The sequence below is a fragment of the Nelumbo lutea genome, chromosome 4, assembly GCF_056320005.1.
Source record: "Nelumbo lutea isolate HS-2025 chromosome 4, American lotus-T2T, whole genome shotgun sequence".
NCBI lineage: Eukaryota > Viridiplantae > Streptophyta > Magnoliopsida > Proteales > Nelumbonaceae > Nelumbo > Nelumbo lutea.
In genome coordinates this window covers 101365720-101390331 of record NC_142687.1, presented here as the reverse complement: position 1 = coordinate 101390331, position 24612 = coordinate 101365720, and the positions used below count along the sequence as shown (strand labels likewise).

General features: G+C 39.0%; 1 protein-coding gene across 2 annotated transcripts in view; it reads right to left on the bottom strand.

Annotated features, from left to right (window-relative positions):
- Window positions 1-1423: 1423 nt before the first annotated feature.
- PARC6 (plastid division protein) overlaps window positions 1424-24612 on the bottom strand; it is a 51246-nt gene continuing 28057 nt past the window's right edge. Inside the window, exons 2-12 of one of the 2 annotated variants that reach the window (XM_088986269.1) lie at window positions 23715-23828; window positions 23459-23596; window positions 20367-20471; window positions 20145-20267; window positions 19436-19804; window positions 11609-11704; window positions 11353-11481; window positions 3970-4035; window positions 3097-3888; window positions 2397-2587; window positions 1424-1858 (exon numbers count right to left, since the gene is read on the bottom strand). In XM_088986269.1, the coding sequence (XP_088842395.1) occupies window positions 1774-1858; window positions 2397-2587; window positions 3097-3888; window positions 3970-4035; window positions 11353-11481; window positions 11609-11704; window positions 19436-19804; window positions 20145-20267; window positions 20367-20471; window positions 23459-23596; window positions 23715-23828 (2208 nt within the window). In that variant the 3' untranslated portion in view covers window positions 1424-1773. The remainder of the gene's footprint in view (window positions 1859-2396; window positions 2588-3096; window positions 3889-3969; window positions 4036-11352; window positions 11482-11608; window positions 11705-19435; window positions 19805-20144; window positions 20268-20366; window positions 20472-23458; window positions 23597-23714; window positions 23829-24612) is intronic. The other variant, XM_088986270.1, reaches the window with a different exon arrangement.

The window sequence follows — 24612 nt, the reverse complement described above, 5'->3', positions numbered from 1 at the left end:
GATAGGGACTTAGAAAAGCATAACATAAACGACTACTTGGAGTAAAGTTTGTTGACATCTCTAGATGTCAACATAAGGGAGGGAGGGTAGCTAAAGAAGCTAACAACTAACAATAATTACGAACGCAAATAAAAGAAAGAGAACTACAAGATCTTACAGACTGGAACGCTTCCCTTTAATAGAGATGTTTGGTATTTCATGCCTGCAACTCCTCTCCATTCCTTCCCTTCATACGTTCCTTTGGCAATTGAATGTAGCATTATTAACTATTATAACAGTTTATTCTCCTGATCTTCCCTTGTGAATCTAGATGTTGACAATGGATTCCTTTGTGGAGTGTCGTCCTTCAGTTGGAGCACCAGGGCCCTGATGGGCTGAATTTCATTTGTTGTAAAATGCAGCAGAAATGCAAAATGATTAAGTGTAAAACCTTGGTTTAATTTTGCTTTAGATTTGACTCTTATTTGTTTGCGAGAAATAATATAAAGTAATTTTTACTTTATAATAATGGAAATGGGAGGATTATTTGTGCAGGAGAGAGGTAGAAAGCAAGATGATGATGTCCTCATTAAGGGGACATTCGCTTTTGGATTTTGATAGGGGAAAAGTAACTGGTAGGGTCGTCAATTGGACTGGATTTGGTCCAATCCAATATTAGTCCATTTACAAATATATATATATATATATATATATATATATATATATATATATATATATATATATATATATAAACTGTGAAAAAACTAATGTATGTTTTGTTTGGTTATCCAACTTCCAAACTTTCGAGATTAACACTACATTGCATAGTTTAGAAATCCAAAATAGCCCAAACCAAATAGCACCAAGAAAAGCAAAATTATCTAAGCCATAAGAGAATTCTAAGTCAAACAAAGTCAATCAAAGTAGGCACGTACCTATAGGAGATAAACAATTTTAAGTATGATAGTTTTGTTTGTTTTTTATTTAATTGTATTTTGCAAGTGGAAAGCTATATTCTTCCATGATATTTTTTGATTTTTCAATGGTTAGGATAAAGGGTTATCACCTTTTTTTATAGTTGGTTGTTTTTTTTTTTGTTATTTTTGAAGCAGAAGGGAAATAATGGAAAAACGGAATATAAGTCATATAAGAGGTCTTAATGTGCTTTGGGATTTGACTTGAACCTTTTATCAAACAGTTTGTCTTTGCTTATAATCTATTTCTCCCTAGAATTCGTAATACTTAATTTTGTTATCATTGTATCTATGGGGTTGAGTGATAAGTTTGATAGCTTAATGTATTTTGGTTTGGGGCAAGGCGGGCTGGTCCACTACATCTTTTCATTTTAATGATTGATAATTTGATATTAATAAAATTTTAAGCTGGTCACCCCTACACCTGGAGTAAATTTTGGGGTTAAAAAAGAACAAAACACTTGCAAACATGACAAAAAGCGTCTAGTCACTTCCACCATGAACAAAGGTAAAGAGAATTAAAATGTCAAAGAAAAACAAAAGCAAGGCTTCCAAAGGCGAAGATAAATTGAGATGAGTACGTTAGACCAAGGACCAAGATGAAAATGTCTCAAATTCCAACAAATAATGTTTCCTGATTTCTACCCCACAGAAGCCGACACATACAAATCACCAATCGAAACACACTCTCTACCTAACTCAACAATTTATTAACTCTAGGCCTTCACAGTTGAGCATATGATGAATAATCATTTAATAAGAGGATGAGAGGGCATAGGTTCCAATGTCATCAGCTATCACAAGTCAATCATTCCATGAATCACGTTGGACTTAGAATGGAACCTTCACAAAATCTCCATGAACCATCATATTGCCTTTTCAGTAAGTACCTGATTTTGTATGTGCTGCAACCAACCAGTTTAAACAAAGTTCGTTAGTCCATCAATCAAATAAACGGACTTCAAATTTTACATAGGCACCGTCATATGCTACTGGATGGATAAATGCCAATCCAGGCTTTCCAATATTTAAAGTGTAGAGGACCTAGAGGTAAAATAGGCAGAAATAAGATAACATTGACCCTTGAATACTCAGAATTTACCAAAGCAATATACAGATTATAGGGGTTTCCAGTCTTTAAAGGCAGGCAGGTCTATCAACTCAATTGCACATGAAATTTCTCTATTTACTATTATATTAGCAATTTATATTGCCTTCAGGCCCAGGCCTTCAGGCCAGGCCCATTCAAATTTTGACAAAAGCCCAATCCGAGCTTGCCCACGTTTCACCCCTAGTGTTAGATGCACATGTGCTAGGAAGCTGAAGAGGCTTTTTGAAATTTGAAAACCCTCGTTTTGAACTTCCTGAGTTTAGGCCAATCGAATCATTGACAAACTAGATTTTTGGAGTATATGTTCACATAAAAACATTGGTTTCAGTCACCTGTAGTAAGTAGGGTTCTTTGGTTGAGATTCATCAACAAGTTCTGCTGCTTCCTCCACCGTAGCCTCAATTTCTGCTATTTCCCCACTGATCCCATTTGATACAATTTCAGCTCGCGAGACTGACAATTTCAATAGAACAAATCTCCAAAAACAAGACCTAGCTTTTGCAGATTCAGCCAACGCCTGCCACTGTTCAAACATGAACACAAAAGCATTATAGTATTTATAAGGGGAACTATATATATATATACACACAAAGAATATGGTGGCCTTTTCTCTGAGATAATATTTGTGGTACGAATGATTGAAATCACAGACATGAAGGGCCTATTCTGAACCACATAATGAGTGTCAACTACCTTGGACCTGGCTTGCCAAGTCACCAGATAATCAGCCAAGTTGAATCATTCCTCGATATGGTTTCTTTTATTAATTTTTCACATAACCATGTTGGCCATGCAACGTGTTAAGTGAAAATGGGAAACTACATTCCATGCCATCTAATCCAAACAACAAAACTTCTAGTGAAAAACAGTGGACCAACAAAAATACTGGAATGTGACACTAGAAACCTAGATGGTGAAGAGTTAAATTTACAAAAAGAAATGTCTTGAAGATCCAAGAATTTTATTAATTTCTGTGATTTACAGTAAATGTCAGCATACTACTAAGAGATATAAAAGAAATGTGCATTTTACCTGAGCAAGCATAGAGTCTGCAAGAATCTCAGAGAGACCATGAACTTGATAGCCAGGTCCAAGAGCTTCAGCTTTGATGGTCTGCCATTCTTGGACAAGGGCCTCAGCCTCTTCTACAGGCATTGATTTCTTGTTTAAATAATTATTTAAAGGAGAGCGATCATCAGAAGGCCATGAATTTTGTAGGATTTGTGCATCTTGGAGATAGTTCATCTGCTTCTTAAGAAAAACCAGCAGCTTCCTTAGTCTTCCACTGATATTACTCCCATCAATACAGGCAGGACCTGGATTATAATCCAGAGAAGGGTCGATGCTCCAAGAAATGATACTCTTGTCCATCTTTGGTTTACCAGAGTTCCAAGTAGACACATTTCTCATCTTCCCAAATTGCATGCCTAAGAGCTTACAGGTAGTGAAAACAACACAACCTATAATTGTAGCAATTGTTATCCTTCCAACCGTATCGCCCAGGGCCCACCAGCTTTCCCAAACTTTGTTATGATGCGATCCTAGATTTCTCTTTAGCTGAAGAGATTGTGTGATAGCACTGTTTCCATCACTCATCTTGCTCACAGTGAATAGGTTTTGCAAGTTTGGTGGTGCCAATTGCTTCACAGCCAGCCCTAGATTCCGGGTAGAGTTCAAATGTGAGAGAGGTTCCACACAAGCTCTATTATCAGTAGGTGAAACAAAGGTCACCGATCTGGAACCCAAATTAGACATGGTCTGTGGTGCTCCTTTGTTTTTCTTGTTACCTTTGTGACTCTTATTTTCGCCACCAAAGAAGTTTACCTGCAGAGATGGTCAGTCTCAATATTGTTCCCTGTTTTAGATTGTTTTAGTTGATTCTCAATCCATAATTAGAAGTCTCACCAACGATGGAGAACAATCCTGTGTATCAGGGAAAACACCAAGCACAGCATCCTTCATCCATGTTTCCTGGTCAATTTCAGCAGGTTGTCTGGCATAAGAAAATATCAACCTTAAGGCAGGCATGGAATCTGATAGAAGGGCAGATATGCAATGAAAGATCCCCCCACCCCCAACACACAAATGTATTAAAAGAACAGCACAAGCAGCACCTCACAACCCTTCGGTGGGCCTCCCTTGTCAACCAAATAAAACACAGTCAATCAAGAACCCAGTGGTTGAATAAGGTCATGAGGGGAATCTACTCGCACTTTACTCAGGACTAATTGGCCATAGAAACAAGGCAGGGTCTACCTTTTTTTGGAAACAACCAATGAGGAGAGACTTTTTAAAGAAAGCACCCAAAATGAGAGAGAGAGAGAGACCGAATCATTAACTCACTAGTAACTTTGTCTCCTTCCCATTAATTCCTCCAATTGGCAATTATCTCTCCTCATTAATCATGCCATTAACTCTCCCTCCAATAACCCATGCCACTAATTCTCTCTCCTCTCAATTACTCCATAAAATTGCCTAAAATTCATTAACTCCATCTATATCTATACTCATTTCAATTTAATTATAATTTTATATCCATTTATTTTTATGCTTAATTATAATTATTAATATCTGATATGCAAAAGTACATTTCGTTATAATTATAACACATTTAAATTCCATTTCAAACTTAAAATTATAATTTAAAACCCACTTAATATATTTCCATTTAATTATAATTATCAATGGAAACGTATAATTATTAACAAATTTATTTTTTGAAAGATGATATAATTATTAATTATAAATAATAAAAAGTATTAATAAAAAATTACCCTATTTTCAAATTATCCAATAAGAAAACTTAAATTAATTAGTACAAATAAAATATCATAAAAATTATAAATTATATTCCATTTATGTTCCATTTAAAACAATAAAAATCCACTAAAAAAGTAGAGATACAGTAGATTAAGCTTGTGGTCCCATCTATTTATTTTTGTATTGTTATTTTTCATTACTGTTATTTGTTTCTTTCTTTTATATAGGAAGCAGGGCTACTATTGTCTTTATAATGTTTTTTATTTGCTCTAATATAAATAGCAATCATTGGGGCAGCAGGGCCACAAGATTCTGCACCCGTTTTTCTCTCATTCTCTGTGTTCTCTCTTCTTTGCTTCTGCTCTCTTCTCTCTCTTCCTTTTTCTTGTTGATTTCTCATCATAACCTGGTTTGATTTTCATCTATTTCAGCCAAGTTGGTACCAAAGCTGGTTTATGATCGAGTAGGGTTCTCATGTGGACTTGATCCAGCCAACTACATGAGAATTTTCTAGGGCTGGAGTTCACAGCACTTGTCACCTGATTCTTGGAGGTTATTGGGGAGTTCAGTTGCTGTCCAAGGTGTTGTATGATCTTGGAGATTGCTCAGTTCCTAGATCTTTGGGTGGGTTCAAGTTTTAGGGGTTAAACCATTGATTGGAGGTGGTGTACGTATTTTCTGGGTATATTTTACATCTTTCCTGAGATTGACAACTAGCAGAAGTCCTTCTGACTCTTCTGGAGGGAGTGGTTGGCAAAAAAAGGTTTCTCCAGGGATGATTCTAGGGTTTTCTGTGGAGACCGATCAGTTTTTTATATTCAGCCCACTGTTCTGTTTTTCTTCGGGATCTAATGAAGCTTTTTCTTCTTTTTTTTTTTTTTGAGGACTGTTACTAGTGTTCGGTTGCTGTACAAACCATTTTGAACCCTTGTGAAGTATCAAATTGGCCTTTCTTCCTTGAGTTTGTGTGTGTGTGTGTGTTTTGTGGTGTTTTCATTATGGAGACAGCTGGGAATGAATCTAAAGCACACGGGGAAGAACTTATAGGGGCTGGAAGTGCGTCGGATAATTCTTTTCAGATCACCACAGTTAAATTTGATGGAATTAATTACATGGATGGACTCAATCATCCATGATGGCCATTGGAGGAAGGGGAAATTACGATATGTGACTGGAAATACAAAGAAAACAGCCAATGAAAAATTGAAGATCCATCCCATGCCAAATGGATTCAAGAAAACAATCTAATCATGACTTGGTTGTGCAATTCCATGTAGCCTCACTTTGGTAGAAACTACCTTTGGGTGAAGATGGCCAAGGAGATTTAGGAAAACATGAAAAAGACCTAGTTTCAGCCCCTTAATGTTGCTAGAGCTTATGAGTTGAAGAGTGAAGTACATAATCTTAAATAGGGGCAAGGGGGAGAAACCTATATTAGTTTGCTTCTCAACCTTGAAATCACTATAGCATGAGAAATAGGCCACTTGGAAACAATGGAGTGAGAGAACCAGAAGGATGCAACAACATATAGGAAGTTGGTAGAAATAAATAAGGTGTTTGAATTTCTTATTGGACTGAACTCAAATTATGACATTGTGAGACAGCAACTACTTACTAGAGACAATGTCACCTTATCTCAGCTTTAACAATTGTAAAGCCAAAGCTTGGTGGTGATAAGGGGGATGATGTGAAGAAGGAAGAAAAGAGGGAGGTGTTTTGTGATTATTGTAAGAAGCCAAAACACACCAAGACACTTGTTAGAAGCTTCATCCTCACCTTATTCTAGCAAGGCTTAAGAATAAAAAGGGGAATGCCAATTCAACTGTTACTACAAATCCTCCACCGATGCTTAGCACTAGATCCACTTTTCTTGATGCTTTGGCTGCAATTAGAGCTGCTTTGACTCAGTTGGAGAGTGATGCTAGTATTACATGGTCGTCTCAACCAAGTACCATACCCCCTACTCCTACTTAAGCATTTGCACACTCAAGTACAAGGGCTATTACTTGTCATGCTTCAGCCCCAAGTAACACTAGTCTCTTTTAGATTATAAATTCGGGTGCCTCTAATCATATGAGCAGCTTATCTTCTTTGTTCATCTCTTATTGTTTGTCCTCTACCAGAGACAAAGTGCCTATTATTTATGGCTCTTTTGTTCTTATTTCTGGCAAGTCACATTAGTGTCTAATATCATTTCCTTGTCCTCAGTTCTGCATGTTCCTAAGCTTAGTATTAACCTTCTTTCAGTTAGCAATATTACTAAAATTAGAATTGTTTAGTGCCTTTTATTCTTGATCATTGTGTTTTTCCAAGTTCTAGTGACAAGGAAGGTGATTGGGACCAGCCAAAAGGCAAATGGAATCTACTTGCTTGAGCATCCACCTAGGATTAATAAAGGAGTTGGGAGGTCTTTTGTTTCTCAAACTGTGAGTCAAATTATGCTTTGACATAATCAATTGGGTCATTTATCTTTTAGATCTTTGAAGAGTCTTTTTCCTACTTTGTTTGAGTCAGCCCAAGTGTTTAACTTGAGATGTTTGTTCCTCCATTTGTTCCACTATCTCCGCCACCAGTTATACCATCAACACCTCCATTTGTTGCTCCACCATCAGTTCCTTCAATGTCACTACCAGACTCATTACAACCTGCCTTGCAGTTTTTCCAATGCCAACGCAAGAGGGTTGATTCGACGGATGCTCCAATAGGGAAACCCATACCACTCTTTGTTGGACCATTTGAGATTCTAGGCTCGACTGATGCAGTTCAAGTTATTTCACTTGAGCATGCTATTGCTTCTGATCCCATTGATGCTATGTATGTACCTAATACTAATTTTGCAGCTGATCTTGATCAGCCCATTGCACTCCATAAGGAGTACAACCCATTGCATTTCACACCATCTTTCCTACAATAACCTATCTCCCTCCTACCATACCTTCCTTTCTTCCCTAAACTTTCTGTCTATACCCAGGAATGATAGTGCAGCTCTCTCTATATCTGAGTGAAAAACAACTATGCAAGAAGAAATTGAGGCTTTGATTAAGAATCAGAAATGGGGAATAGTTGATCTTAAAATAGAGAAAGAGACAATTGGATGTAGGTGGGTGTTCACTGTGACATATAGGGTTGATGGTAGTATAGAGAGGTACAAGGAAAGGTTGGTTGCAAAAGTGTATACATAAACCTATGGTATAGATTTTTTTTTTTTGATCGATAACAGAAATTTTTATTAATGAATAATACTTGTGAAAATTAATTACAGAAAATGGTGAGGAAACTATCTTAACTCCCCAACATCAAAATGGCAACAAAATACTAAAAATATGCCCAAAACAAATAATCCTTAGCCACCCCTTGCTTAGCTAACCCATCAGCCATTGAGTTAGCACTTCTCTTCACCCAGCTGTATTGCACCTCTAAGTCCTTACACAGCCAATTAAATTTTTTCTTCTCATTGTTGTAGCTCACAAACTACTGATATCTCCTTTTAGCCACCTAATCACCACCTTTGAGTCCCCCTCAATCACTAAGCATCTAATGCTTAATTCTCTTGCCCTTTGAATTCCTTCAAGATCTGCTAGACCTATGGTATAGATTATCTGGAGACCTTTGCACCAGTGACTAAGATGAGCTTAGTTTGGATCCTTTTGTCTCTAGCAGCAACTTACTCATGGTTGTTCTTTTACTTTGATGTCAAAAGTGCTTTCCTTAATGGTGATTTGTAGGTGTATATGGACTTCCAGCTAGTTTTTATAAGGATGTTGGTGAAGGAAAGGTTTGCAGGCTGAAAAAGTCATTATACGGTTTGTAGCAATCACCTTGAACATAGTTTGACAGGTTTAAGGGGGCACTGATTCGTTTTGGATACACGTAAACTCAATTGAATCACTCTCTTTGTGAAGAGGAGAGGATCCCTTGTGTTAGTGTTGATCGTGTATGTGGATAATATAGTTGTTATAGGGAATGATCTAAGCGAGATTGATGCACTCAAGAAGTCACTGTAGTAGGAATTTGAAATAAGGCCTAAGTGAACTAAAATATTTTTTGGGAATTGAGGTTGCATGATCCAAGCATGGGATATTCATCTCTTAGAGGAAGTATGTGTTAGACCTACTACAGGAAACTAGGAAACTAGGAGTTAAATCAGCTGATACTCCTATTGATTAGAACCACAAGATTAATGCTTTAGATAGTGAGTTGGTTAAGGATGTAGGGAGATATCATAGAATGGTAAGTCGGCTACTATATTTGTGCATGACACACCCAAACATTTCTTATGTTGTGAATGTTGTGAGTTAGTATATGCATGCTCCTCGAATTCAGCACCGGAGGCCATTGATAGGATACTTGCATACCTGAAGAAACATCTTGGCAAAGGAATTCTATTCACTGATCATGGGAACTTGAAACTGGAAGCTTATACAAATGTGGATTAGGCAAGTTGATGATAGAGATCTACATCACAAGTATGTATGTACCTTTGTGGGAGGAAATTTTGTTTCATGGAAAAGAAACAACAAGTGGTGGGCAAGGTCAAGTATAGAAGCTGAGTATAGATCAATGGCCCACGATGTTTCAAAATTGCTTTGGATTACGTCGTTGTTGAGTGAGATTGGGATAGATGCAAAAAAGCGTATGATGTTATACTATGACAACCAAACTGCAATCAATATTGCCCACAACCCAGTTCAACATGACAGAATGAAACATATTAAAGTTGATAGGCACTTTATAAGAGAGAGGATGATAGCTAGAGCAGTGTTTTAAAAGCGCATGGTGCAAAGGTCAATTTACGCTTGAGGCGCAAAGCGAGGCGCATGCCTTTTAAGCAAGGCACAAAAATAAAATAAAAAAAGCTAAAAATAAAAAAAATGCAAAAAAATTCAAAAAATTATAAAACATAATATTAATAAAAATATAAACTTAAATTTTAAAATAAATGTTTTAAAAAACCTATTATCTAAAATTAAAATACATAAACATAACATGTAAAGCATATTCAAATGAGAATTTAAAAATAAAATCAAACATACAAAAAAATTTCAAGCATATAAAACCCACAATCTCTTTTTTTCTCAATTACATTACTCCAAGTAGCTAATGTGACATATTACATTCCTAATTCTATGAGTCGCCTTTGTGCCATGCCCCGGACCTAGCCGCTAGACTCAAAAAAAGGAAAAAAGCGTCAAATTTTCAAAAGGCACATGCCTGGGCTGAGGCGCAAGGTGCACCAAGCGCACGCCTAGGCGCGCGCTTAGGGCCTGGGCAAGGTGCCTACCCTAAAATGTGCCTCGCCTGTGCGCCTAGGCGCGAGGGGGATGTTGAGGATTTTACAGTTTTTGTTATTTGTTTAGTTAGTAAGTGGGGACCACAACACACTGTTTGGAAGCTTTCAGAGTAGTGTTTCTTATGTTTTTATCGGGTTTTTTTTTATCAGCCATCCTATAAGGGCATATCAATCATTGTACATAGTTTTTATTTCAAGTATAAATACTAATGAAAGAGGGTGGCTAAATCTAATTGCTTTCTCTTCCTTTCTTTACTCTTTGTCTTCTTCTCTTCTCTCACAAAAACTTCATTTTTTCTTCCTCTTTCTTCTACAATTTTTTTTAATTTTTTATTTCAGCAGATTTCTACTATAATGTCATAGGGCCAGCTAGACATAACCAAAAAATGAAGCTTGACTTGGACTTAGACTGGCCTGACTCAATTGAGAATATCATAGACGTCCTGCTTCAACTTCGTTTAACAAAGCCCATGTATCACACGGGTAACAACTAGTCTAATTGTAAATTAAAAGGTGATTGGGGGGAGAAATCTAGCACATACATTAGGCTGCCAGTTGTATTGAACATAACATTCTTTTGTGATCTAATAAAGAATCTCAGTTAAAATTCTCAAAAAAAAAAAAAAAAACATAAGAAACCTAGTGATTGAAACTTTTTAATGTTGTATCATTTGAAACTATTACCCATGGACAATCAGATTAGGACCGTATCCAGTCCACCCCTCCCAAGATCCTAGATAAGTTGGGACCAACATTGGGTAACCGCCTTTACAGTAATAACAAATAATTGCTCAAGGACACATAGGAAAGAGAAGGCCTGTAAATAGAGACAGTAAATTAAGATCAAGGTGCTCTTTTGCTATATGCTGGAGGATCTGGAAGGAAGCTGACTCAAGAATCTTAGATGATTGAGCTTGACTCGCCCAAAGACCAGTTCAGGCATTGAAATGATGCTTAAGAACTGGCCCTTAGTCCCATATGAGTTTAACGTTTTAAGTAGAGTTCATACTGAAATTGGGAAGATATTTGGGTGTTCCTTTATGTGTTCTTCCTGTTGGTCAGCTTTTTACTGGTCAAGGACTTCCCTTCTTTTTCAATAGTTTTGTATTGATTCTATATTGATTGAATCAAACATGATGTCTCTTCCTTGGTTTAAACAAGCACCCAAGATTTGTCTTAAAGATCTATGGAAATTTCAATATTACAAGTAACAAACAGAATAAAAAAATGGCATATACCAGTGATAGGTTCATATCAGAACCATTTTTGACTTCTTTTGCACCAATAGTTGGTACTATATTTCTTGAAGCAGCACTTAAATTACTTTCATACTCCTCTAGTCTTTCAACAGCCTCTGCCATATCAACCTGAAAACAGTCAAGATTCTAACACATTAGCTGACACCGTATAGTTTGGGATAAGGCTTAGATGATGATGATGGTTCTAACACATTTTTCCTTGTTTTTCCTGCGGGAGGGGAGGGGGGAATAATACCTGCCCAAGAAGAAAGGAGCAAAGAGCTTCCTCGATCTTCAAATCAATACCTTCTGATGCCACCAAACACTCACAAATGGCCTTTGCCTTAGTAATCTATAGGTAGTCATACCAAGAATAACATAAGAGATGAGTGGCGACAAATATCATTCTCGGAAATAGGAAATTGTAAGTTGTTTATTATTACTTATCTTCTTTTTCTAATTACTTTGTAAAATCACTGAAAGAAGGAAACAATAGGCAAATACTTGGTTCTGGGGCAACAAGACTTGAAAATTGGTATGGGGCCCCATAACTTGCAGTTGTCCTTTATCCAGAGGATCAAAACCCACAATTGGACAGATTGCATCATGGACATGAAGTTGGATAAAATTCAGATTGAAACATGATAGTAGGTACATGCTTCTACAGTTTACATCCGGATGCTAGAAACCAAAGGTTCCATGGAAACTCTTAGAAAGCTCAAGAAGATAGTACATAAATCAGATGGCTGCAAGTGATCTATTTGTGCTGATTTTTGCTGCTGGCATTCTTTTGTTTGGACCTATCCGGTTCTATTTTTTGAGCCTCAAGAATATACAACAGGTGGCAAATTAGGCAGACCCCAGGGTAGCAGCCACCAACCCTTTGTCCCAAAACCCAGTCCCTACTACGAAATGTACCATTAGAAAATATTTCACTTATTAAACTATGAACAGAGAAAGCCAAGTTTGGGAGTAAATCCTAAGACAAGGGGATGGAGGAGTTTTTACCAGCGAGAAGATGGAGGAAAACTCTGAAGATTGAAGCAAAGACCTTCGTGATGGAGGAAATTTGGACTCGAGGAGCATTGGCTCTGAAGATAGTGAAGCTGAGACGAGCCTCCCTTATTCTTTCTGGACGAGCAGTTTTGTGGTTCAAAGGAGTGCTAGAAGGGACAAAAAATGCGAAACCAGAAAGAGGAGGGAAGAATTATTACACTGAAGTAGGAAGAAAGTATGTTGCAGAAACAAGAGAAAACAAGAAGGGCAGGTATATTGGAATTTATGAGCATTATGACGAGGGTCTGAAACAGTTCACCTGTTTCCCTGAAGGAAGAAAGGCGTCGGGTTGGGACAAGGTCATACAAGCCATTCAGGAATTCTCCAAAACGGCTTTGGAAAACAGAAAAGGCGAGGAAAAAGCACTCAATGCAGGAAAAAGGCAGGAAAATTTACTGAGGGAGTTGGGTGAATCAAGGGAAGAAACAACACAAGGAGAGGAAGATGAAGATCTACACTTAGCAGCACATTTGAGCAAGCTCAAAACGTGGGTGAATCAAGGGAAGAAACAACATAAGGAGAGGAAGATGAAGATCTATACTTAGCAGCACATTTGAGCAAGCTCAAAACGTGGGTGAATGTATCTAAAGAAGAGTGGGGGGAAGAGGCTGGTCATCACGGCAAAGGAAACTGTTGGGAATTGGACTAGCCTAGAAGAAGTTAAGCAGGTTCTGAAGATTTCAGGAAAAGTGAAAACTCGACCTTTTGAAGGGAGTAAAGCAGTGTTAATTTTACATGAAGGAGAGCAGGTGGACCTACCTATCTCGGCCATAACTCAACAAGGCCTGGTAACAGTGGAGAGATGGTCTCCCTGCACTAATAAAAAACTCGTCGAGCCAAGCACTCGTATTGAGCTGAGAATTCTGGGGATGCCTTTTCACTTTTGGACCTTGGAAATGTTTACAAGAGTTGCAAAACTTTGTGGAGAACTGGAGGCCTTCATTGTCAATAACCTAAGAGCAGCTGTAGTTCATGTGGTAGGAGCAAAACCAGCGCTAATCTCTTGAGTGTTAGAAGTATATACTGGTGGGGTAGAATACAAAGCCTGGATTGCAACCTCCATGGAAGCTCAGTGGTAGGAGGAAGGACGTCCTGGGGAAGACGACGATGATGTTTCAGGAGACCGACAGAGAGAAATACGGAGAGTAAGAAGTTTCACCGCTGAGGAAACTCTGAAACTAGGGAAGGAAAAGATAAAGCAGCAGAATTCCTTTTTTATCAGAAAATCGGATCCATGATTTCAAACTTCAACGGCCAACCTCAAATCTTTTGCCCAGGTGGTAGCATCTAATTCTGGCAGAGGACAGGTGGCTGCAGGGCCTCGAAATTCGATGAGGGTAGACGGGGGTCAACAGCTTTTACACTCTCGTAGACTAGAATGGGAACAGAGGCCAGGGAAGCAAATCTTAGTACACTCAAGTCAAAAGAAATGTGAGCCATTGATGAAGGGAGAGATGGACAGAGTGGAACAGTGGCGACGAACGGGGAATATGGGATTGGAAACCTAGACTAGTCTCCTACTCTATAAGCCAAAAAAATCCAAATCCTCAGCTAATGGCCAGAGTGGAACAGTGGCGACGAATGGGGAATATAGGATTGGAAACCTAGACTAGTCTCCTACTCTATAAGCCAAGAAAATCCGAATCCAAGATATGATTGAGAGAATGATAAGGACGAAGATTGTGATTCTGATCGGGTCAGCCTGGATGAGGAGCACACTGACGAGGATGCCTTTTCAGAGCACTTCAGTTTAGGAAGCGTGGAAAGTAAAACATGTGCTTTGTTTGATCTAGAGGAAGATGACGGGTTGAAGCTATTCTTCCATGAAGGTCCTGATGAAACGAAGAAAGGGGCTACAGCTAAAGAACAAGCAATATTGGGAAGAGAGGATGCTATTTTGGGCCAGGGGAAAGCTCAACCACAGGAGGTTAGAGAACCAACTACAGCACAAGATCAAGAGCAAGATGGTAATGGGTGTAGTAAATCCAATCCACTGATTCTCGCAAAGGCAACAACAGACCCCATCTTTAACTCCAATGATCACCCCCCCAAAGCAGTAGGCTATTTCTTGAAAACCAAGGTCAACAAAACCACAGTTTTCTCATCCCAGCTCCAAGGTATCATACACCCTGTTTTTTTGTGGGTTCTAACTCTTCTTCTATTCTTTCTTCTATGCCCACAGGTGAGATTAGCCCAACCAAAATGTCTTCTACTGCCAGTGAATCGACAGAGGTGGTGGGTACTGATGAGTAGAGAGAGGTTGATGAAAAGGAAGGAGACAGCATTTGGGAGTTGATTATGGAGATCTTTAAGATGCTAGTGAAGGAGGAATTAGGAAAAGAAAAGAACAAGGATGAGGAGGGTGACACTTCTCTTCCTGAGCTAGAGGAGGTGAGGAAGGAGGTTGGGGTAATGGCAACTATTAAAAGAGGCCCACGGAAAGGCAAAAGGAAAGGAAGGAGTAAAAAAAGAGTAAGAAAAACCTGACTGAACCAAAGGACCTAAGAAATAAGGTAGGAGGATCCAACAAGAAAAGAAAGAAGAAATTAAGTGAGGTGGAGAGGCTCAGATGTGAAGTGGATTATGATAAAGGGAGCATTGGAAGAAAAGATAGGAAGAGGTAAGGACGGGGACTTAGTTGAATAAGAGATCAGACTCATTTTGTTCAAAAGAAGAGAGATAAGAGAGATGTTGAGAAAGGAGAAGCCAGACATTGTCTTGATTCAAGAATCCAAATCGATGGAAGTGGATAGAAGGTGGGTAAGACAGATTTGGACTGCTAGGGGAATTAGTTGGGCCTTTTCACAATCCTAGGGCTCTTCCGGACGAATCATTACTTTGTGGAGAAATGAAGACATGGAATGTATGGACGAACTGATAGGAAATTTCTCGGTTTCCTTAAAGATAAAAAGAAAGATGGCTTTGTTTGGATCCTAACAAATGTGTATGGGCCTACTTCTTACAGGGAGAGGGAAGGTTTTTGGGAGGAACTAGCAGCAATTAGGGGCCTATGGGAAGGCCTATGGTGCTTGGGGGTGACTTCAATGTGATCGATCAGGTTCCTACAGGAAACAAACAACCCTAGACATAGGATTACCTCCAGTATGAGAAAATTCAACCTTTTGGTGGATTCCAATCAGTTGAGAGTGTTACCCCTACTACAAGCACAATTTACCTAGTCTAATTTTCAAGAGACACCCATTTGTTGCAAACTGGATATATTTCTCTTTTCTGTGGATTGGGATGAAGGGTGGTGAGGTCTGGTAGTTAAAGCCTTACCTAGAACTACCTCAGATCATTGCCCAATCAAAATTTCCCAAGAAAGAGTGGGAGGAGGCCTAGCCCTTTTAGATTTGAGAATATGTGGCTGTTACATCTGGATTTCAAACCAAAAGTGAAAAGGTTACAAATTTTACAAAAAAATTACAATGATTAAAAAGTCGGGCTAAGGAGTGGAATAAAGAGGATTTCGGGATTTTGAAGGAAAGGAAGGCACATTTCTCACAGAATAGAGCAGCTAGATGGGTTTGAAGGGGAAAGGACAATAAGAACAGAAGAGAAAGCTGAGAGGTGGAGGCTAAAGAAAGTGCTCAAAGAGATTTTGAGAAAAGAGGAGGTGAGTTGGCGGCAAAAATCTAGATGTCGTTGGTTAAGGGAAGGGGATGGTAATACAAGCTTCTTTCACTTGGTAGTCAACAGAAGGAAAAGAAGAAATACCATATCCCAACTAAAGTGGAATGGCCAAAGTCTAACTAGGGAAGAGGATATTGCTCAAGCCTTTGTGGATCATTTCAAAGCCATCTTTGCTAGCCAGGGGGGAGCCAGAGACCCTTTAGAGAACCTCGTCTAGAGGAGAGGATCTAGGGCTTTGTTGGACTCCCTAGAGAGAAAGTTCGAAGTTCAAGGGATTAAGGAAGCAATTTTTTTTCTATGGAGAGATCCAAAGCCTCGGTCCAAATGGTTTTACGATGGCCTTTTATCAAGATTGTTGGGAAATTGTGAATGGCGATCTAGTGGAAGTGTTTGATGATTTTTTGAAAGGAGTAAATTCAACTCAAGTGCAAATACGACCTTTATTGTCTTGATCCCTAAAAAAGCATATGCATCTCACCCAAAGGATTTTAGACCCATCAGCCGTGTGGGTAGCATGTACAAAATTACCTCCAAGGTGTTAGCTGAGAGGATTAAAAAAGTCATCCCCTCTTTAATCTCTCCAAATCAAGGGACCTTCATGCTTGGTAGACAAATAATTAACCAAATCCTCATTGCCAATGAATGTGTGGAATTCAAGAAAAGGAGAAAGAAAAAAGGCCTAGTGTGTAAATTGGGCCTGGAGAAAGCCTAAGGCTTGGTGGACTGGGATGTTCTTCTAGAAGTTTTAAGATTGAAAGGCTTTGGTGTGAGATGGTGTAATTGGATGAAGGGTTGTATCTCCTCCTGTCATTATTCCAAATTGGTTAATGAAGTAGCTAGGGACTTTTTTCCGACTAAAAGGGGCCTTCAACTAGGTGACCCCCTCTCCCCCTTCCTTTTCACCTTAATAGCAAATGTGTTAAGCAATTTGATTTCTAGAGTTGATGAGAATAGTCTAATTCGAGGTTGGAGAGTTGGGGGAAACAATGTGATAGTTACTCACTTATAGTTTGCAGATGATATTGTTATCTTTTGTGAAGGGGAAAGGGATGAAGTGACTAATCTACAAAGATTAGTACACACTTTGAAAGGGTTTCCAATCTCAAGGTAAATTGGAATAAAAGTTGTGTCGCAGGACTAAACAAAGAGAGAGAGGAGATAGAAATCCTTGCTACAATGTTAGGTTGTGAAGTAGGAGACTAGCCATTACAATATTTGGGACTACCCTTGGGAGGAAATCCAAATTCTGATAACTTCTGGGCTCCAGTATCGGAAAGGTTCACAAAGAGGCTTGTAGGGTGGAAGAGAAGTTATATATCTCTAGGAGGTAGGATAACTCTAATACTAGTCAACCTTGACTAACTTGCCAGTTTACTACCTATCTACTTTTATGATCCCTACCAAAGTGGCCAATCAACTGGAGAAACTAATGGACTTTTTGTGGGAGCTAGGAGACACAAAAAAGGACCATTTGGTGAAGTGGGAGGCGTTGTCTAGAAGTAGGAATAGTTGAGGGCTAGGGATAGGAAGCATTAAACTTAGGAACTTGGCACTATTGGAAAATGGTTATGGAGGCTACCTCTGGAACAAGAGAACTTGTGGCACAAAGTGATTATAGGCATTCATGGCATGGCAGACAATGGTTGGGGCGCTGGTCTTGATCCTAGGGCATCATGGGCATCTCCTTGGAAAGCAAACCACAATTTATTACCTTCTTTCCTCCAGCATATCACGTATAATGCTTGTGCAAGCAATAAAGTATGATTTTGGGAAGATGTATGGTTTGGAGATACATCATTCAAAGATAGATTTCCATCCATTTACTCCCTATCTTTTCATAAAGGGAGAGTGATCTCCTCTATGTATGGTAATGACAAATCTTGGGATTTGGGATTAAGGAGAGAGCTAAGGGAATCTGAAATGGGGCCGGTAGATGAACCTACTTCCCTTCTTAACACTGTTTTCTAGAACCAATCTTGCTTGGACGATAGAATTTGGCTGATATCCCCCTCTGGATCTTTCACATGTGCCTCTTGTTTCACTATTCTCCATTCGTTACATCAGCCCAGCCCCTTCCCCAAAAAGGAAGTTTGGTGTAACCCTGTCCCCCCAAAAATAAGATAAGAGACTTTTGCTGGGAGGTTGTACTCCAAAAGATTAACACCTTGGATAAACTACAAAGAAGGCCAAATTGCTGCCTATCCCTTCATGTTTGTTGCTTGTGCTTGGGGAGTGGTGAGACAATTACTCACCTTTTAATATCTTGTCCTTTTGCATCTTTTGTATGGCATTGATTCTCCTCTCTTTGGGTGCAGGTGGACCCCTCCCCCGGATGTGGTAGGCCTATTTGACACAAGTTTCTTCACACTACCTAGGAAAAGGGGTAGAGTGATGTGAAAGGCAACAAGAGAAGCCATCCTTTGGTCAGTCTGGGAGGAGAGAAATAATAGGATTTTCCAAGGGGAAGAAAGATCTAAAGAGCAGGTCATTGAATGCATAACCATTGAAGTCTTACACTGGCTGAAAGCAACTGACCTATTCAAAGGCTTTTCAGCTGAGGATATTCTCAGGGAATGGTCAGCAGTGGCAAATTCTTCAACTACAAAGACTGTGGTTCAGCCTTATTGGGTACCTGCAGCACAATACAGGGTGAAATTGAATTTTGATGGAAGCTCTTTAGGTAATCTAGGACCTTCTAGAGCTGGGGGAGTTTTCAGAGATGGGGACGGTAAGCTGTTAGTACTATACTCTGGCCCCATAGGTGAAGGAGATTCTTTGAGGGCTGAATTGTTGGCCCTACTAGAAGGATTAAGGCTGGTGAAGCAATGGGGCTTTCAAAATTTTGAGGAAGAAGGAGACTCTAAACTATTAATAGGATGGCTGCAGACAAAAAGTTTGGGTGTATGGACTCTCAGGAAACAAATGAAGGAAATACTACCTAGCAAGGGAAGCTGGAGTAACATTCAAGTGGGTAAGAAGGTCAGCCAATTCTGTGGCTGATACGCTAGCAAAACAGGGGACCTTCAGGGAAAATCTTTTTTAGGCTCTGTAAGAATTAAAGTTGTTTGGGGTCAACATTCATATTTTAAATGGTTGACAGTGTGCATGATTAACTATTAAGTATAATGAAAGTTACCATTTCCAAAAAAAAAAAAAAAAACTATGAACAGAAAAATGGTTGGGAACCTTTCTTTTGTCTTCATGATTCTGTTTTCAAGAAAAATGAGCATGATTTCTGGTGAGCTATTAAAGCTACTTTTTTCTTGTTCTTGTTTAGAAACTGAAAAAAAAAAAAAAAAAAAAAAAAAAAACATACCACCAGATCTTAGAATATGACATCAAATCAAAGTGGTGAAAGACTGAGAGGTATCTCCTAGTAAGATAAAGAAAGTACCAGATCTCTCTGCTTGCTCGAAAATCCAAGAGCAATGTGAGCTATCATGGCCATGTAGAAGCAACTGAAATCAATTACAACCCTTTGGTTCTGTGACTCAAGTGACTTTTTGTTCTTGCGTGTAATGGCTAACTCATCCCATGGAAGAAGATCTACTATTTCTGTGGCCATAAGTTTATTAAGTGACTGGCTGAAGAAGCAAGGCCAATCTTGGACTCGGCAGGAAGTTTCCACATCAAGGCCCTGCCTAAGCAATTCACGCAATGCTGCAATTGCACCTCTTCTGCGTTCAGCATTTTCAGGTGTGTGAGGCATGGCTAGTATCTCCAGTGTGCAAGCAGGTGCAAGCTCTTCCAGAGATTCCTCTATCTAGAATCCATCAGCAACCAAATTAATATAAATAAAAAAGGTAGATCCTGGGAACTATGGTATATCAGTTAGACCCTACCTAGATCTCTCAAGAAAACTCAACTAGATATGATGATCACAACTATATGATGTTCAGATTCTTTGCTTAAATGATGCATAACACACAGAGAGATGGTTACAATCATATTTGGTGGCAGCCCTGAGGAGATAATCCTTAGTGAAACCTATTTAAATGTCAACCACAGGGCGTGCACCCTGTCCCTGGGGCTGCTCTAGTCAAGTACCGCGTTCTTCAATTGATAACTTTAAGGGAAAGACCAGAAACAGAAATTGTTTTTACCTGAGATAACAATGGCATTTTCCCTAAAGAAATTTTGCTCCTGAGGAGATACTGAGCACGAGCAAGGGCTTCAAATCCTTGGGATACTTTATTTTTCTCAAAACCAATCTTTGCAATGGCACACTTCAAGAAAGTACCTATGATAAGAAAATGATGCATAGAAAGATTTCTAGAAAAAAGAAAAACTGTTATAACATTCTGACCTTGCTGATTTGTTCTTACCTCAGCTAGTGCCATTGATAAAAGTAAATCATGGATATATGGCTTAGCATCTTGATGGTGTAGAGCCGCTTGGCCAATTTCTAGAACCAACTTTTCTTCTCCAACCTGGACAAAAGTCCAATCTAATCATACCTAAGTTGCAGAAATTTGTACCTTTTCAAAAAATAACTTGCAGAAATTTGGAACTTAAAATGGTAATATAAAGTGAATGACTTGGCATCAGGTGTCCACCAACCCTTTAACAAATGCATATGAAAGACACGGAGTTTTCAGACTTGGGACAATTGTTGTCAGATTAGGTAGTGGTGTTAGGAAGAAGATGCCTCACTGGTTTGATCATGAAAAAACATGAAAAGTCTCTTGCTAAAAGGAGATAACCTTTGGAGAATGATGGATAACAATACAGCTATAATTTTCAATTCAGATAAATGGAAAGAGGTTTTGCAATACACTGTTCAGGCCTGGAAACTAATCCTTCGTAATATGGAATTTTCACCGAAGTAGTTCTAGTATACCTCTGTTTCATGCTTATTAGAAAAACTGGAAAGTGCAGAACCAAATTGCAATATGATCTTTTATGTTTTCAAATTAGGTGATAGAATCACTTCAGTACCTTTGTTACTCTTAATATCTTCTAGTAGTCTAATTAACAACCCCCCCCCCACCACCACACAGGCAAAAACAAACATAAATTGAGATAAGCAAAGAAGCTATGTTTATTCAAATCCTGACTAGGAATGGCTAGGGTATGAAGGGATAGAAAATCCATCATATGGACGCCCAAAGATTGCGGAATAAAGAGGCGAATTTCAAAAACTTTTCTCCCTTCAACTGGGAATCGAATTCCCTATTTAGAAAATCATATTTTCAATGATCATTCTTGAACCATAAACTGAACCAGATCTAAACCAAAAGGAGTGGGGAGAGATAATACCTGATACAGAGAAATAATATCTCTCAATGGAGGTGTTCACGCCCAAGGAAGGATCCAAAATCTGCTCACACTGAAGATGGCGCAGTGCAGGGTGGAGCAGAATCAGCAGTGTTCTTCCAAAAGAACTTGACCCTTCTCAAGAATCACCTGGATGGCTTGTGAATACAACTCCCACCAATCTTTTCTCCAAAAGATTGGAATCAAGATCCAATCTTGATTTCTCCCAAGAATTGGAGATCGAACTGCTGTATGCGGCGGCTGCAGGAAGGAGGCGGCAAGAGAGTATTTGCAGGGTGCAGAATTCTCTCTTCTGTGATTTCAGCTCTGAAGACAAGACTATCTATTGCTTGCTTGTGATTGTGTTGGGATGTCTAAAGGCTGCCGCCCCCTCTTCTTTTTATAGACTTAAAGGGATCAGCTCCTAATCACATTAGGAGTTGCTAACCCAAATCATATCTGGATTATAAGTCCCTTTAAGATAAAGGATAACCCTTATCTTATCTGCAGATTAGATTAGCCATCTCCTAATCTAATTAGGAAGTTTCCAAATCTAAATCTTATTTAGATTTTGGACTCTCTAAGTGGATAGGGTGTGGGCCCAATCCTATCAGCTGATCCATCTTAGAATTCGCCCCTTAAGTGGCTAATCAAATTAGCCCAGTTCGAAATGGGCTTAAGGCCCATTTAAGGTTATGTATTCATTTAGCCTTCCAAACTGTTGCCCAGTTGGTCTTCCTTGTATGGCGTGGGACCCAAACATTGATCTACACATCAGCCACATGGGTTCAGCCCAGCCTTTGTTACAAGGCCTGGCCGAATACACTGTTATGGATAGTGCACCCCTTGAAACCCATCAGATGGGCTCTATGCGCCCAACACTTACCCTAAGTGGTCCCTGGGCCAAGCCACCTTGTAACACCCAGGGACTGTGGGCAGATGCAAGATTAGCCCATCAGGTATTATCCTCAATGGTCTTACACTTAACATCTCAGCCCATAATGATCATACACTGCCCGACAAGAGAGGACCTCTCCCTCGGCTGCAAGGAACAGTGTTGCACTCTGTGCTTATATGGATCCCGGGAATTAAAACCTTTTGCAAATCATTTCGAAACCATAATTTATATACTTTTATATCTCATATAAAATATATTTTGCAAAACAAATCTCAACGATTGAAATCGGCTGCCGGCAGTCTTGGTTTCCATCAGTGAGAGTGCATCCCCGATCATTACCTTTGTCCGACAAAGGGGCTGATCTTGTCACTATGATCATCCACTGAGATGAATTCTCAGACTGTCCCAACATACCCAGGTTTTGACCCCCGCTAAGGATCTCACTGATTGGTACATCAAAAACAGCCCAATCTGACACCTAGTGCAATATCATAATCGAGTTTAGGGGTCAGGTGTAACTTTCCAGTTTTGCCCATCAGTCTCCAAGGTCCAGGGCAATATTGGAAATCTGGTCCAGTTCAAAGATTCAATTAATCCTACACTGTATGTGCCTAGGGTCTCACCCCGGTAGCTGAGACAAGCCACCCCAACCGACTTGGTGGCGCCACAGTGTCAGCCTTGTCAGGATAGGTCTCCCCAGACCGACCCACTGGCTGTGAACATTCTAAACTAACACGAGTCTCATTAAGTGTCCAGTTTAAGGGTATTACACAGAAACATACCAAGGGAACATGAATCAAATAAGCACTTTTATTGATTTACAATAAACTCATAAAGTACATCATTTTGATTGAAGCTAAGGGCATACAAAACTGTCTAATAGGGTACCCATGCAAATTGCCCTACCCATTCCCGAACCCACCTATGTATCCCTGATTCCGAACCCATCTAACCAGGCTGACTTGATATATGAACAAGAGGTAACAGATAAGCTGAGTATGGTTACAAACCCCATGGGCAAGTCAGGAACCCAACTTGGAAACAATTTCTCTACATAAGTGCATAGGGTAAACTTGTCTCAAGTCTAGACTCTAGGTATGCAAGCCATGCAACTGCTGGTTCCAGTCACCAACATGTTTCTCTCATAAAATAATTCCATATTCCTTTACACAATAATCTGAGATGGAAGTGTCTAGAACCCAGATTACTACACCTGTTAACAGAAATCTAAGCAGAAAGTACAAAAAAACAGTAAGGGCATACCTCCTGGAGGAGGCAAAGAGCACCAGGCAACCAAGCCCATGGAATGCGAAGTGAAGATTTAGGTGGGATTTTTTCCCTTGCATTACCAGCATACTCTGGTTCAAAAAGAAGCTTATCTCGCACATCAATTAAAAGATCCTGCAAACCCAGCATAAGTCCCAAAAAATATAACCAGTTTTATACCTGTTTAATCCATCATCATATGTCCAAAAGAAAACTTCATAAACCAAATACATTAGAACATTTTACCCTTTACCTGACGGGATACAACAACATCCACGGTGTATCCTTCTTCAATCACAGCACTTTTCAAATCCATTACTGACTTAACTATTTCATCTTTCTCTGCTTGATCAGCAACACCAAGAATCTGCAAGTTTATTGTAATTGAAGGATGACTAAGAAAAGTGGAATCAAATGAGATCCAACATAAAAATTATTTAAGTACAGGTTGCAACATCTGAACCTTTTTCCCTGCTTGCTACTGATAATAGACAGTTTATTCCAGAACATCGCCAACATCACCCCAAATTTATCAAATAAGGAAAATTTAATCCAACCATTGATGCTTCTATGCATAAGTGAGTTTTATAAAACAAAAATAAATGAAAAGGCAATCTGATGACTTCTTTTGGAGTTCATATTCATGTCACTAAGTGCCCAAATAGAATTATTTCAGGTATAATTAGAAAGTAAACCATTCGTTTATAATTAACATGATTTTGTTTCATTAATATAAACAGATATGTACAATGCATATCCAATTCATCCAATAAGAGGTTAGATTTACCCCTCGTTAGAGTCGACAGTCAGGGGCATTTTAGTCTTTATGCAATGTTTTATTAATAGTTGTTTTGTCTATTTTGTCTCTTTTAAGTTATGTGTCACATACATAATTAAGGACATAAGCGTCTTTGTACCTTAGATCACAAAACATATAAATAAAGAGATGGTCGGCTAGGACAAAGTGTGGATTCTCTCTGGCCATTTATCCCTATCTTCTTCTCCTTCTCTTCTCTTTCTATTTTGCTCTAGGACTGAACCAGTGCCAACTGAACCATTAACATGTTATCAGAGCATTGGTAATCAGCCATTTCTTTCTATTTGTATCACCTCTCACCCTATTCCTTTGAAGATATCTCATCACCCATTTG